The 12,953-nt window shown below is 50.2% G+C and overlaps 7 protein-coding genes across 7 annotated transcripts; 3 read left to right on the top strand and 4 right to left on the bottom strand.

The window, feature by feature from the left end:
* Window positions 1–169: 169 nt before the first annotated feature.
* BDZ99DRAFT_487198 (peptidase M49, dipeptidyl-peptidase III) lies at window positions 170–2,378 on the bottom strand (the record flags this gene model as incomplete). The annotated part of the gene is made up of 6 exons (XM_033722818.1): window positions 170–556; window positions 628–725; window positions 778–1,216; window positions 1,268–1,317; window positions 1,372–2,158; window positions 2,205–2,378. 6 exons carry the CDS (start codon window positions 2,376–2,378, stop codon window positions 170–172), a joined length of 1,935 nt encoding a protein of 644 aa, XP_033578357.1.
* A 1,199-nt stretch (window positions 2,379–3,577) lies between these two features.
* BDZ99DRAFT_569455 (uncharacterized protein) lies at window positions 3,578–5,455 on the top strand (the record flags this gene model as incomplete). The annotated part of the gene is made up of 4 exons (XM_033727883.1): window positions 3,578–3,703; window positions 3,769–3,805; window positions 3,868–4,654; window positions 4,715–5,455. 4 exons carry the CDS (start codon window positions 3,578–3,580, stop codon window positions 5,259–5,261), a joined length of 1,497 nt encoding a protein of 498 aa, XP_033578356.1. The 3' UTR covers window positions 5,262–5,455.
* A 694-nt stretch (window positions 5,456–6,149) lies between these two features.
* BDZ99DRAFT_559351 (putative CmcJ-like methyltransferase) lies at window positions 6,150–7,344 on the bottom strand (the record flags this gene model as incomplete). Its single annotated transcript, XM_033727254.1, has 4 exons — window positions 6,150–6,386; window positions 6,450–6,682; window positions 6,744–6,916; window positions 7,012–7,344. 4 exons carry the CDS (start codon window positions 7,342–7,344, stop codon window positions 6,301–6,303), a joined length of 825 nt encoding a protein of 274 aa, XP_033578355.1. The 3' UTR covers window positions 6,150–6,300.
* Window positions 7,345–8,578: 1,234 nt separating this feature from the next.
* On the bottom strand, window positions 8,579–10,117 carry BDZ99DRAFT_497167 (kinase domain-containing protein). The gene is made up of 2 exons (XM_033723494.1): window positions 9,556–10,117; window positions 8,579–9,503 (listed from the first exon to the last, which is right to left on the bottom strand). The coding sequence occupies exons 1-2, from the start codon at window positions 10,046–10,048 to the stop codon at window positions 8,755–8,757; spliced, it is 1,242 nt and encodes a 413-aa protein (XP_033578354.1). The 5' UTR covers window positions 10,049–10,117; the 3' UTR covers window positions 8,579–8,754.
* Window positions 10,118–10,299: 182 nt separating this feature from the next.
* BDZ99DRAFT_569452 (uncharacterized protein) lies at window positions 10,300–10,955 on the bottom strand. Its single transcript, XM_033727882.1, has 2 exons — window positions 10,691–10,955; window positions 10,300–10,632 (listed from the first exon to the last, which is right to left on the bottom strand). Exons 1-2 carry the CDS (start codon window positions 10,819–10,821, stop codon window positions 10,452–10,454), a joined length of 312 nt encoding a protein of 103 aa, XP_033578353.1. The 5' UTR covers window positions 10,822–10,955; the 3' UTR covers window positions 10,300–10,451.
* Window positions 10,956–11,189: 234 nt separating this feature from the next.
* BDZ99DRAFT_559338 (heterokaryon incompatibility) lies at window positions 11,190–11,820 on the top strand (the record flags this gene model as incomplete). The annotated part of the gene is made up of 1 exon (XM_033727253.1): window positions 11,190–11,820. A coding segment is annotated over one exon (474 nt), but the record flags the coding sequence as incomplete, so codon positions are not given.
* BDZ99DRAFT_497166 (uncharacterized protein) lies at window positions 11,781–12,916 on the top strand (the record flags this gene model as incomplete). The annotated part of the gene is made up of 2 exons (XM_033723493.1): window positions 11,781–11,978; window positions 12,291–12,916. The coding sequence occupies 2 exons, from the start codon at window positions 11,781–11,783 to the stop codon at window positions 12,882–12,884; spliced, it is 792 nt and encodes a 263-aa protein (XP_033578351.1). The 3' UTR covers window positions 12,885–12,916.
* Window positions 12,917–12,953: the final 37 nt, after the last annotated feature.

The raw sequence follows: 12,953 nt of genomic DNA, 5'->3' as shown, positions 1-12,953 counted from the left end.
TGAGCAGCAGATCAACCAACTAGGATAAGTAATGGTGCGGACGGACAGCTTAAGCTTCTACGAAGGTTCCACATGAAAACCGGGTCCGCACACGACCCGACGTCAAGCAAGCAAACACTAACTTTGATCTCAGGGAGAATGTACGGTCCCTCCCCAAGCGACGCAATCATCAAACCTCTCTCTCAGCCCACGACTGAATAATCCCCTCATTGCTCTCCTCATAAACCTTCACTTCCACGGTTTCCCCAGTATCAAAAGTATTCGGTTGCACGAACTTCCACCTTGGATTCGGCTTCGAACACACAATCTGTCGCCACTGCTCGTAGATGTCATCGACCGCACACAGAGGCTCGTAGAGCTGCTTGCAGGAAGAAACATTGGCGGTGCAGCGCCAGATATGCAGCCGGCTGAGGTAGCGGCCCAGAGCGGGTTTGCCGTGAGAGAGGATCTTGTTACGGTCGATGTGGACGGTGAGGGTGGATTTGGAGGGGTCGTGGTCGATGTGGATGACGCCGGCACCGGCTTCGAGGAGGTATTTGAGAATAGAGAAGTGGGCCTAGGCAGGAATTAGGTTTTCTAAGAATTCATAATATGAACAAGTGTAAGGGCATAGGTAGGTATGCATACCTGGTGGTGGACTTGGCCCCAAACCTTATCTTTGAAGTTGTAATGTTCGAGTGCTTGAAGACCGTCGACACCAATATTGAGATAGGTGGTATAGAGAACTGAAATCAAAGGGGTCAGTAAGTTGCGTACATCAATCGTGTTACAACTCACGGTCGTCAGCTGTGATTTCACTGGTGTCAGTGTATCCGAAAATACCCAACAACTCCTTGTTATCCATGAGGTACTCTGAAACCAGAATGGCACGACATTCCTCCACCGTTCCCGCCAGCTTCCCAAAGACGCTGGTCCACGTCTGGCCGGGCAAATAGTACGACGTTACAGCTTTCTTGTTTAGGGGACTGATCGGCGGGTTCTGCTTGTCGAAGTTGTAATTTCCCGAGTTGTTTTCACTAAGGAGTTTACCAGTTCCGTGACCAAGCAGCTCGTGAATTGCCGTAGTGATGAATCTGACAATGTGCGTGCTGCTCTTGAAATGCTTTAGCTCTGATGGATCGACCCAGTGGCATGGTAGATTGGGGTTATTGTTGACGCTAAGACGATTCGCGAGAACGATGTTCTTGAAGCCGCAGGTTTCTCGGATGTATTCGTACTCGGTCAATCATCAGTCTCTTTCCATCCGGGATACCTTCTCAAAACTTACGTTTGGAAGATTGGCGGCTTCGAAGACGACGCTGCCGCATACGGCGAGCGCTAGGAGATTTAGCTTGTCTCCATACTTGCTTTGGGGACCGAGGAGCAGCTAACCGTGGACGCTGGTGAAGTCGGGAGCTTCAAACAGACTCTTCTCGAATGGTCCTTTCCCGTCATTCACATCCTGGACTGCCCATGGGAGTTGTCGAATGAAAAGAGTTGAGCTTTCGACAAAGTGCTTCAATTTCGAAGTCTCATTCGGATCGGCGATTCCTATCATAGCCTCCCACTCCGATCTAATCCCAGCCGGGTCACGGTAAGGCTCGATGAACCCAATCAAATTCTCTACTCTTGTAGACACATCCGTCACCCATGCTTTTTGCGACTCCTGGAAAGCTTCTAAGCTACCAGTGAGAAAGCATTCGATGTAATGGGCCAAGAACTGGGCCTGCTTGCTGTTGCCTGCATACTCCTTTGCCTTTGTCAGAGCCGCGCAGACTTCTGATAACTCTTCGGAGTGATCGCCTCTAACTAGAAATATGTCATTTGCGAGTTTGTGTAGATTGTTCGTGGGAACACCAGTCTCCGCAGAAGCTTGCAACAGCTGGTAGACGGGCTTGCCATCCTTGACCAGTTTCCGAATTCGAGTATTCTCCGGCCCAATGGAGTATTTGCTCATGGCCTCCGACACCTTGGCAATCTCCTCTTCCGAAATGAGTTCAGTACTAGGATAATAGCTCGACTGCGCGTTCTTGCTGGGATATCCAAGGCTGAATGGTGGGACTGCCAGCAATGGACCTCTGATCTTCTCCAGGCCAACCTTCGTTTTTGGGGAGATATCTGCAATCTTTTGCAGAGCTTCGACAGTTAAGTCGGGAATAAACTTTTGATCGCCTTCGCCCTATTCAAAATCAGCGCTGGTACCAATAACAGCTCGCCGAACATACATAGAAGTTACCCAAATTGCAGAGAAACATAGCAGCATACTCCAGAAAGGATGCGAGCTCTTCAGAGGTGATCTTGCATTGTGTTACCAAGGTGTCCCATTTTCCGCCGCAAGCATGATGGAGGTCCATGATGAAGTCGAAAATGTCTGGGCTTTCTGGTGACACCTGCCGCATGATAATTCTGCTTCCATGCCACGCTGCTCGTGCAAGATAATGCGCATAGAACTTCTCACGCAGCTCGAGAGCATCGAAAATCGGCTTGATGACAAGCTGATGGATCGTAGCGCCGGGAGGCGGCGTGTGGGAGCTCTCGGTGGAAGACATGGCGTTTGAGGGCCTGGAATTCGGAAACGTTTGCGAAAGGAGAGTAAGAAGGTTCGAGGAGAACGCTGAAGCGTTCACCTCAACGCTTCCAGGGTGGAGGCGTAAGCTGTTAGAGAATGAGGCTGATATGATCGGTGTGGAAGAGGGGCTATGCGCGCGGCCCATGTTGGTGCCCAGGCGCCAGTCTAGCCATAAAATGCATAGTCTCTGCTAGCCTGATTGCTTTCGTTGGTAACGACGGGAACTAGAGCTCGGGTCGGGACGCGCCCGGGCGGCCGCCATGCCAAGCCCAGCGTGTGCATGTCACAGCTGGGCGCCTGCAGCCGTGGGAACCGGCCAGCGTGGCGTTGCGTCTTTTTGACACCGCAATCTAGGCACACCCAGACAGGTGTCTCTTCTCGGCCAGAGGCTACAATCAGAGGGCCAACCTGCGCTAAGGCGGCAAGTTCTTAGCTTTATGAAAGTTACTGTTCGATACTGATGATCAAGATCGTCGCAAGCAATGACGGCGGCTGGGTGCCAATCACAAGTGCGGAGCCTCGAGATGGTCTGTGGCAGCAAGTACCGAAGGTTCCCGAGGCAATCTACTGTGTATTGTCGGAGGTAGCCTTGCATCGATCCCGTGCCGCACATCCTGTCTTGATACGGTAAGGAGTGACGACTTGGCAGCGCTTACTCCAGGGCTGTTTCAGCGTGTACGAGCCGGTCGCCGTCCAAGGGTCCTTTGCGCCCGGAGAAGCTCTCATCCAACAGCTACTCGCCAATTGCAAGGTGGCAATTGGCTTTTCGGCAGCCACAGGGAACTTGGGAAGCTTTGCCGCTCAACCACAAACACGAGAAACGCATCTGGATAGCTAGCCCTTGAACATAGCCACTGTAATCCCAGCTCAGTTTAATTAGTGCGAGTTCTGCGTCCTGTCCTTAGCTATTGCTCACCCAAGGTTGAATTGGATATCTCTGATTTGCATTCAAGAGTCTGGTGCAGAGGTCATCAACTGTATTTGTTGCATTCGTAATCACGACCCATATATATCTGGTCCCTTACCGGCATGTCTTTTCATTCAGATCTGAACAATCTCGAAGCTCAGGAGGATGTAGGCCTCCCTGCAGAAGGCGACGTGTCGAAACCGAGGTCTTGGTCGACAGTATGGCAACGTTCCACAGATACCACACATGTGAGCTTTTCTATATCTGTGATGTGATTTGCGTCTTTGCCATACACTAAATACAGTTCCCGTAGCGATCTTTTAGCCTGCCTTCCCTGAAACGTAAAGCAGGTAAGTCGTCGAAGTGTCAGTTGCTCAGAAGTGATCAAAACAAAACTAATAACAGTTTCTAGTCACTGAGAGTATGCCTTTGGATATCCGTCTCCAAGCGATGGCACTGCTCTTTGGGCTCGGGAATACACACGCACAACATTGGCCAGGAATACATGTTGTCTGCAGTCGGTTGGAGAAAAAGTTTGAAGTCTTACTACGCGAGGACTTCAACGTCATCTGGAAAATCTTGAAGCAAGAGAAGCCAACGGAAGCTCTTGAAGGCTGGCACTGGTGCCTCGCAGTGCTCCGAGGGTTTCAGACTCTACAAGCGGATGAAAGTGTAAGTATGGAGAACATCTACCAGCATTTGATCAAACCCAGATCAGCCGAATTCAGTGATTCCGAGAAGGACTGCACTCTTATTGCAATCTTTGCAGTACTTTGCTGGACATCCATGACGCTAGATCCGGACCTGGAGCTGTATCAGACCAATAAGTCGACGGGAAACAATCGACACTTGTCTTTCCGCGCGAAAGGAGTCAGCAGGGCAGATGATCCTTCCAAGATCTCCCTTAGCCAAACTGTCAGACGGCCCATCACAAAGCTCTTCCGTAGTTTGAGGGGTACATTTAGGGATTTTGGGCATGTTGGAACAGCAGCTGGAGCCACAGATACAGATACGCTTCACGAATCGTGTGTCAACTTCTTCTCGCTGTATACAATAAGTCGGGTGCGGGTGAAGTGGGTCGAGGACCTGACATCTCATCTTGCTTTCGATCGACAATCCCGAACACTTTCCGTGTTCTGCTTGCCAACGTTCTGCGTTAGTAGCATTCTACGGACACAGGAAATCAAAGTTCTTCAGCAGTGAGCCCAGTTCATAATCCCCAAAGCCCAAGCTTGGTCACTCTACTAATCTGCTGCAAGGGTTTCATCTGAACTTTTCCCCTCAAATTATTATACAGACAGCTTTGACCAGGACAACTCATCCCTCCACCGCGAGGTACTACTCTCATACCGTCTACTCTTCGGCCAGTCCTCACGCTCCCGAGCCCTGTCGTTAGATCTCGTCGAACAGCTCAAAAAGTCTTCCGATGACATCGACCCATTCCTCCCCACCATCTGCAGCACCTCAACCACACAATCCCGCTTCCTCCGCCGCTTCACGAAGCCTAGGATCCCAGCCGAACTATTACCAGCCTCCAACCTCGACCTCGACAACATTCCCATCGAGTCCGACACCTATTCCTCTCGAGACGACTTCCCGTATTTCGGACCCCGTCTCCTGGCGTTGCAGCAGTATAACCTGAGGCAGCAGCCGAGTCGAGTTAGAGATCTGTGGTGGGATCGGAGGAACCCGTTGCAATGGTACACGTTTTGGGCTGTGTTGTGGGTGGGTGGGATTTCTATCGTTTTGAGTATTTTCCAGCTTGTTGCAGCCGTCGTGCAGGCGTACTATGCTGCACCGAAATGATTTCGTGGAGAAGAGGCTACTAGGCTACAGAGAATTCAAGTGATGCCAAGAGTTCTTCAAGTTGCTTCTTAGAGCATGAATGCGGGCGAAGTTGCTTCTCAAAAGGGTTAGCTGAATCCAATCCAATATTAGTGCCAGTCTACGGCCGATGCATGAGCTAGCAGCCAAGGTCCCGAGGCTGCAGAAGTAGAGAGATAATGCCAGAGTGTTACTCATTCACCTCCAGAGTCCGGGAAAGCCTGATTGCCTTCTCAAAACGCCAACGAATGCCTCAAGGCATTCCATTAGGCACCTTTGCACCCCTCTCCTAAAAGACTTAGCCAATAGAACACAATACCCGCCCTCCTATTGCGGCTAGGGATGAGTGCATTTATTGCGCCCGACCCAGTTACAGCCCAGCCCCTAGACGCATCCTGTGATTAGTGTGCAGGTGGCTTCCCTTGGAGATACGGGACGGCAACTCCATAATATCGAGTTCATTGGTTCAAAGTAGCCTTTCGTAGGGATCAAAAGCTATTTCAACACCGTAACTAATTGCGACGCTAACTATGAGATGCGCCTAGAGGGCTGTATATTGTTACCCCGCCCGACTCGGCAGAACCATGCGGTGGCGGAGCTCTTGAATGGTGAGAAGCAGCGTGGGGGCTATCGAATCTCCGATGGGACGAGAAATTGACGACTTGATAGTCCCAAATCGGGGTGCAGGACCCTCTGCTCTCCCATCAACACGAAGCTTTCTCAATTGTGATACTTTTGCCTCGGTATTCGGGGACAGGAGGACAGACGTTCTCTCTACTGTCTAAGCCGAGATAGGTCGTAGCCCCTACAAGTTACATTCTTTTGAGTAAACACTCCGATATATAGGATGGTTAGATGTCTTGTGCAATTGGATTGATTACTTGAGGGTTTGGGCTTGTATTAAGTTGTCAGTAGCCTTATTCGTAACGTTTTGTTGATAGCGTAGTACGTTCCGAATGTACAGTATTGACTTATACCTACTATTCTTGGTGACAAGCACGCTTTAGTGTGCACCACGCCCTCAACGAAACGCAACACATCTGACCTCAACACTCTCCCTCAGTTGACCACTCGCCTCCGGATTCAAGACCGAACAGTGGAACCCCTCTTCAAAGACACATTAGCACGCATTCGATCCTCGATTTCTACAGAGACAGAAAGGAAACTTACGAGCACGCTTCCCCAAAGAATCAGCATTGCGAAAGACGATCAAATCCTCCACCGACTGATCCTTCATGTAATACCACTTGTGCTTCTCGTTGAAATGAAGGATAGCGTTCTCATCCACCCGATCGCGTCTGATAGCATCGTTGACGCGTACGTCGGTTGAAGCGTCGATGGTCGTCCAGTCACACATCGCCAAGGGCCAGTCATTGTTTGGGCCTCGCAGGGGTCGCCAAACGCTGATGAGAAGATGTTAGGTTCTTCCAAGTAGCTATGGATGGGGAGCGGCGAAGGACATACTTCAAAACATCGAAATCCTTGCCTTCCCAAAAGCTTTCCTGTCCCGGGAATGCACGCTCAAGATTCATGTGCGCACCCCTCGGGGAACAGTCACTATGTGGTCTTCGCGCCGGCTGCTCAACCTTGGTATAGATCCTAATATTGGCAGGAAAGTCGGGGTCCCTCTTCCTAACCTACATCGAAATCTATTACATCGGTCGTAACGCGAAATGTAAGAGCGACAAGGGAATCTGTCCGGAATAGCAACGATGAAATAATAATGACCTACCGTACAGTCATAACACTCAATCCTCGAATACTGTGGGAACTTCTCATGCAACAACGCCTCAATCTCATACCAATAGCCCTTTTGCACCTCCCTTTTCCTCGTCAATGCATCCTGAGCCTTCAACCCCGTCCTTGCTTTGATAAAGCAGAAACCGTGTTTCTCGAGGTCCCATTCGTCGGGGTCGATGATGGGATACACCGTCACGGCTCTCTCATCGTTCTGATGGTTCGAGGCGCGCGCGCCGGGGATGTGGTCAACGGGCACGTCGGTATCGAAAGGTTTCTCAATGTCGAAGATGGGATGTTGAGCTAGATAGGAGATTGAGGTTTCCATGTTGAAGCGAGCCGACTGGCGATACGGTTTGTAAGAAATGGTAAGGAAGTGTGTTATGGGGTGGATGTGTCTGGAGGGTGGATGCAGAAGACAAGCTTATGTTTTATCTAGAGGCTAGAGCTTCAATATAGGTAATGCAAGGCCGGGGCCAACTACATGCAAGTTCAGCACAACCCCACGGAGCTGCTTATCTCGCACGCAATCTGAACAGGGGTCTTCGTATTCGGCCGTGCTGAGTAGTTACAGCCCGACCAATCTATTGGTCTGGCTTTCCATAGAGTTTTATTTAACTGCGCCGTATCCCACCCCCTCTCCACCTCTCCACCGCATCCCCAAAGCTCTTCCACCTCGACCCTCGTTCCCCGTTACTACAAACCAAAAGTCATCCTAGAAGCAGAAAACAATAACATGACTGTCGAGACCGCCAAACCAGACCTCATCCAGCCTTGGAAAGAATGGTATCCAGCCTTGATGGGCTCAACCCCCAAAGGCAAGACCATCACTATGAAAGACGACATCGACGCCGGCATGAACCCCGCGAAGTATGGCATGAGCCAACACGGCACCATTGCGCTTGATCCACGAGCCGACGTCGACTTCTCGAAGGAGAAGGCTAAGCCTTTGAGGCCCGCTCAGTGAGTACAATTACGAAGGCAGAACGATGAGCTACTGTGGGTATGAGGCTAAAACATGCTGGTTAGGGATGATGGTGTTGATGTTGATGGTACCCGAGAGTGATGGTACAGTTCCTTCACTAAGCGAGGAGTTTGCCAAGTTCACGTGCAGGTTGTACACGTGCAAGAAAGGCCCGGCATGGAAACTTTGAGGATTTGCCGTATCGTCTGAGAATCTCTTTCTATGCTGGACCAAGGGTACTTTATGCTTGCGGTTTTTGAAAGAATTTCAAGGGGTGTTTATGATAATTCATGATCATGATACTTGATTCTGCTGTCCACGATAGTACTTGATTCATCGAACATTCGTTCATTCTTTGTTTTTCAAGAAAGGCATTACTAAAAGATTGACGGTGCAATTGGATGTGTTGTGTAAGAGCCTCGTGACGGCGAGCACGGCAATCGTCGATCAACACGGCTGCGCCCGTTCTTGGCCGACTATTAGCGGGGAAACATTCGGTAGGACATGTCAACCCAGTCTTCAAGGCCCCGCCAGAGAGGGGGCTGGGGATCTTAGGCAAAACAAGAGGCCAGTGCATATGCAGGCTTGGTCAACATCTACCAGTTATATTTGGGATAAAATGCAAGTGAAAGATTGAGGCTCTGGTGTGGATTTTCAGGGTCAAATCAATGCCCAAGTGAAGCACCAACTCTTGGCAAGCATACCGGACCTCAAGTTCTGATTACATTGATATTAGAGTGATCCGTTGACTATGGTTCTCAGCCATAGAACTAGTTAAACTTTTGGAATATCTACGCCCGAGAAGAACGGGTGGGCTTGTATTGCTTCAAAAGAGAGGCGAGCGCCTGCGTCGTAGATTATGATCCCCTTGAGAAGGTCATATAAGTTCTGGAGATCCGGTGGGAGCGGTGTCGCAATGTCTGTTCCATGACTTCGCTCGCTCAGGGGCTTCTCTAGGTTTCGTACACGTTGCTCCAGGGAGAGCGGCTCGACCTTCAATCGCCTGCCTTCGGCCTCTTTTGGAGTTCCATCAGGATGGAAATACTTCTCTTTGCCCTTCCAATTTTGCCAGAGAGCCTCAGATGGCTTCCCAAGCATAGATACCTGGTCTTTAAGCGCATCGTTGTTCCATCCAAATAACAGCTTTATAAGACTGCGGTCGGCACAGAGCTCGTACAGCAGACACCCAAATGCCCATTTATCGACAGAGGATGTGAGTTCGCCACTGAACAAGATTTCGGGTGATGCGAAGGGAGCTGGCGTGAAAATCTCGGTGATTCGTTCGTGATGATAGAACGCCGCTCCAAAGTCGATTAGAACGATCCGATCTGTAGGCAGACGGGCTTCCAGTGCTACTACATCGCCGGGGTCGACCGTGTAATCCGGAGCGTTGTCCCCCTTCGGTCGCCCATCCAATCGATGTACTTGGTGTCTAATGGGTTGCCCCATGCAAGCATAGAGCTCTTCTTCGGACCATTTATCAAAAGGGAGAAGCTGGGAGAGAATGTTGGACGTGTAGCAATCTGTTTCGAACTTAGAAGTTTCCTCATATACCCGAGTGCAATGAATACTCACCTCCATGCGCAATGCCTAAAGTGTGAAGATATCCCAAGGCTTCTGCAATCTGAAGCCCAATGATGCGAGGCCATTCCAAGGAATTGTAAGGTAGGCCGGGCTTTCTTGCCAAACGCTCTCCGGCTACTGCGGTTACAAGGCACCAGTGCTTGCCGTTCGGGCCTTGAATGATGAAATGGTCAAGAAGCTGAACAACAAACTCTCGCCCTTTGTGGGCCACTGTAGACTCCGTAATATCTTGTAAGATGCGTAACTCTTTACACTCAAGAGGCGTATCGGCAGACAAGATCTTCAGAGAGACATACTTGTTCTCTAACGTGTCCCTGCCAAGCCAGACAGTAGCGAAGCTTCCGGAGCCTAGTTTATGGACAATTCGATATCTACCATGTTTGAGAGTCTCCCCAATAGTGAGGGGGTGAAGGCCGTTTTCACGGTATCGATCTGGGTCTTCCGCGAATGTGGAAGGGGACGGCGCGTAGGTACGTGGAGACATAAGGGCTGTATGAAAACAATCGAAGCTGAGGACTTGAAGATTGGAGATTACGCGAATGGGTTTTCACGGTTTGTCGAACGGCGAAAGCAAGGAGGTCCGGCTTGAGGTTGGGAATCAGGCGGAGGATGGGAGTATTTCAGCGCAGTTTCCACTAGGTACAGACGAGGAAAGGCTTGCACAGGGGTCTAATTTGGGGGTCGGCCGCCGATCCCAATCCCCGATTCTAAAACCACTCCAGACACTTTTTCCAGAGGGTACTCGAATTTTATTGGAAGAACGGACAAGGTAGAATACGATGTGGGAGATTCATTCCCATCCGCTTCATTGTGAGATTTAGTCCGCCTCCCTACTTTACTTGGTACTACCTAGCCAGGAGAAGAGAACATTGGAGTCCTCATGGAGCTTAGATGCTCCTTTTTTCCACCTCGAAGAACTCGGGTTCTTTTTCAAGGTCGCCATCCTCATTAAACCACAATCTTGTAAATACATATTTATCAAGGCCGTCTGTGACCCATCTCCCACGTTTGAAGTGCACATCGATCCATGGCCCTTGAGATCTGTATCGATATTTCATGATCATGTCTCTAAGTCTTCATTAGCAACTGGATGCGGATGCCAGAGGAGGCTTTCGAGAACACTTACTGCACACAGGCGTAGGCGAATCCATTATCTTTTGCGATCTTCTCAATATGCTCAGTGATACGAGATTTCTCTTCGGCGTAGCGAAAGTCATCTTCCCACCCGATGTATTCAACCCCAACTGATTCGGCCATAGCGATATGCTGTCTGAGAAAGATATGATGGAAATAATTTACGGGGGGGAGAGGAGAGAGTAAAGATCGAAAAGACTGGACAAGAAGCGTCTTGGTGCTGGTTTATCAGCTACGTACTTAGCGGGGATTGCTTGCCCTGGTGCGGGGAGCGAAGGACCAGACTTCCTGGCGCAGGGTAAAAGTATATTTTCAGCAGGGTAGGGGTAGCACAGCCTCGCTCTATAGGGTATAGCGCCATATAAGATCACGTGTACAAGATCGGACACCTGGATCCGCCTAGTGACTCTCGCTCCTGGGCACAAAAACGGCGACGTGGAAGTAGACATCCTCCATGCTCCTCTTCACCATAGCAGCTGTCCTCCATTGAAGCCGTTTCCTACTGCTGGGGCGACAAGAACGATACGACTGAGGTTAGGTGCGGCGATGGAACCATAACCATTCAGTTCAATTTGAAGGCTTTTCTACTACCCACGCGGAGAAAGAGGAATACGACGAGCATGCTTTGGATCGATTCCATTTGCATCAACCAAGCTGACCCGGAGGAAAGAAGCGCCCAGGTACGGAAGATGCGTGACATCTATCAACGAGCCACGCGGACATTGATCTGGTTGGGGCCAGAAGGCGATGAGAGCACCGGCGGACTCGACTTTGCAGAACGGCTCTGCAATGCGTATTTATGGGACATGAAAGCTACAAAAACGCCACGGATGTGGCCTCTTCGCCGACTCGAATTCTCGACACTGTGGAATAAAGGCTGGAAGCCGTTCTTTGCCCCCTTCGATCGGCCGTGGTTTGCCAGATCGTGGATTGTCCAGGAAGCTGTCGTGTCTGAAGACGCATGATTTGTTTGTGGCGACAAGGCCATCAAGTTTGCGGTTCTTTTTGCCGCTTTGATATACGTCTTGCAGTGGCAGAAATGGGTAGTGGAATACCACGGTAGCTCCAACGTCGGATTACCCATGGTGCTCATTCTTTCGCAGCAAGAGTACAGGAATGGCATCAACAAACATCATTACAGCATCCTTGCTCGACATAGGCAATCAAGGTCCAGTGATCCCCGGGATGGAGTGTTCGCGTTTTATGGACTCGCTTGTCAGCAGAGCCTGATCGAGCATGGCATCGTTCCAGATTACGGGGACGCGAATACCACCGAGAAGGTATACGTCCAAGTCGCAATCCAGACGCTAAAGCGGGTATCAAATCTGGATTTTTCGACAATCCCTCGACTTCGTTCCCGACCTGGCTCACTGAAACTACCATCTTGGGTCCCCGATTGGAGTGAAACTCCACCTGAGGGTTTCTCTGTCAGCCTTATAGGATTTGAAAACGAAGGATCGGAGGACTATGTTGCACGGCCCTACACGGCAACAGGCGATTCAAGTTGCACTATCAAAATAGACGAAGCGGCTAAGCGATTGGAGCTGTCTGGGTACATTATTGATGAAATAACCGCCATATCAATGCCGTAGACGGTCAATGATCTCACAGGTAACCAGACTCTTCGCCGCCAAGCTTCTATCCTTCAAGACAACCAACGCCAGATCTACGACTGGGAGGACGTGTTCGAAGCAGGATCGCGTCGCAAATACACTACTGGAGAAGATATGCTGAAGGTTATGTGGCAGACGTGTGTGGCTTGCCTTTATCCCGAAGGGAAGGAAAAGACTCGGCATATGTTCCATCTCTTTTTACGAAGACAAGCTCTGCTAAAGGTCATCCGGAACATGGGCTTGCATCAGCACATTTGGATCTACATGTTGGTTGCAATTATTGGGCATGTGTTTCACTCTCTCGGTATCAAAAATCCCGAGATGGACTTTCGAATGGCTGTTGGCGCGATGGGTTGTATAAGCGCAGCGAGAACAGCTGATGGTTATGTTGGAATGGTTCCCGGCATTACTGAGATTGGCGACCGGGTGGCAATCCTCAAGGGCGGGAAGCTGCCTTTCATTCTCCGCGAACGTGGCTCCGACTGGGAACTCATCGGAGATGCCTACATCCACGGCATCATGAAAGGCGAGGCTTGGAACGAGAGCCTTTGCCATCCGATAGGAATCATCTAGGGCAAGGTCTCGGACCAGTTATTTGCTTGCTGGAGCGAATCAGGGCGTTTACAGTAACAGGGCTTAAGC

Source organism: Mytilinidion resinicola (genome assembly GCF_010093595.1).
Source record: "Mytilinidion resinicola strain CBS 304.34 unplaced genomic scaffold BDZ99scaffold_7, whole genome shotgun sequence".
Taxonomy (NCBI): domain Eukaryota; kingdom Fungi; phylum Ascomycota; class Dothideomycetes; order Mytilinidiales; family Mytilinidiaceae; genus Mytilinidion; species Mytilinidion resinicola.
Note: the sequence above shows the minus strand (reverse complement) of the source record. Positions and strands in the feature narration are given on the sequence as shown.

Coding starts and splice junctions, on each gene's coding strand:
- BDZ99DRAFT_497167 (XM_033723494.1), bottom strand. CDS start 10,048: ATGTCTCCACGTACCTACGCGCCGTCCCCTTCCACATTCGCGGAAGAC. Junction 9,504..9,555: donor TTTAGGCATTGCGCATGGAG/GTGAGTATTCAT, acceptor AGTTCGAAACAG/ATTGCTACACGTCCAACATT.
- BDZ99DRAFT_569452 (XM_033727882.1), bottom strand. CDS start 10,821: ATGGCCGAATCAGTTGGGGTTGAATACATCGGGTGGGAAGATGACTTT. Junction 10,633..10,690: donor TTCGCCTACGCCTGTGTGCA/GTAAGTGTTCTC, acceptor ATGAAGACTTAG/AGACATGATCATGAAATATC.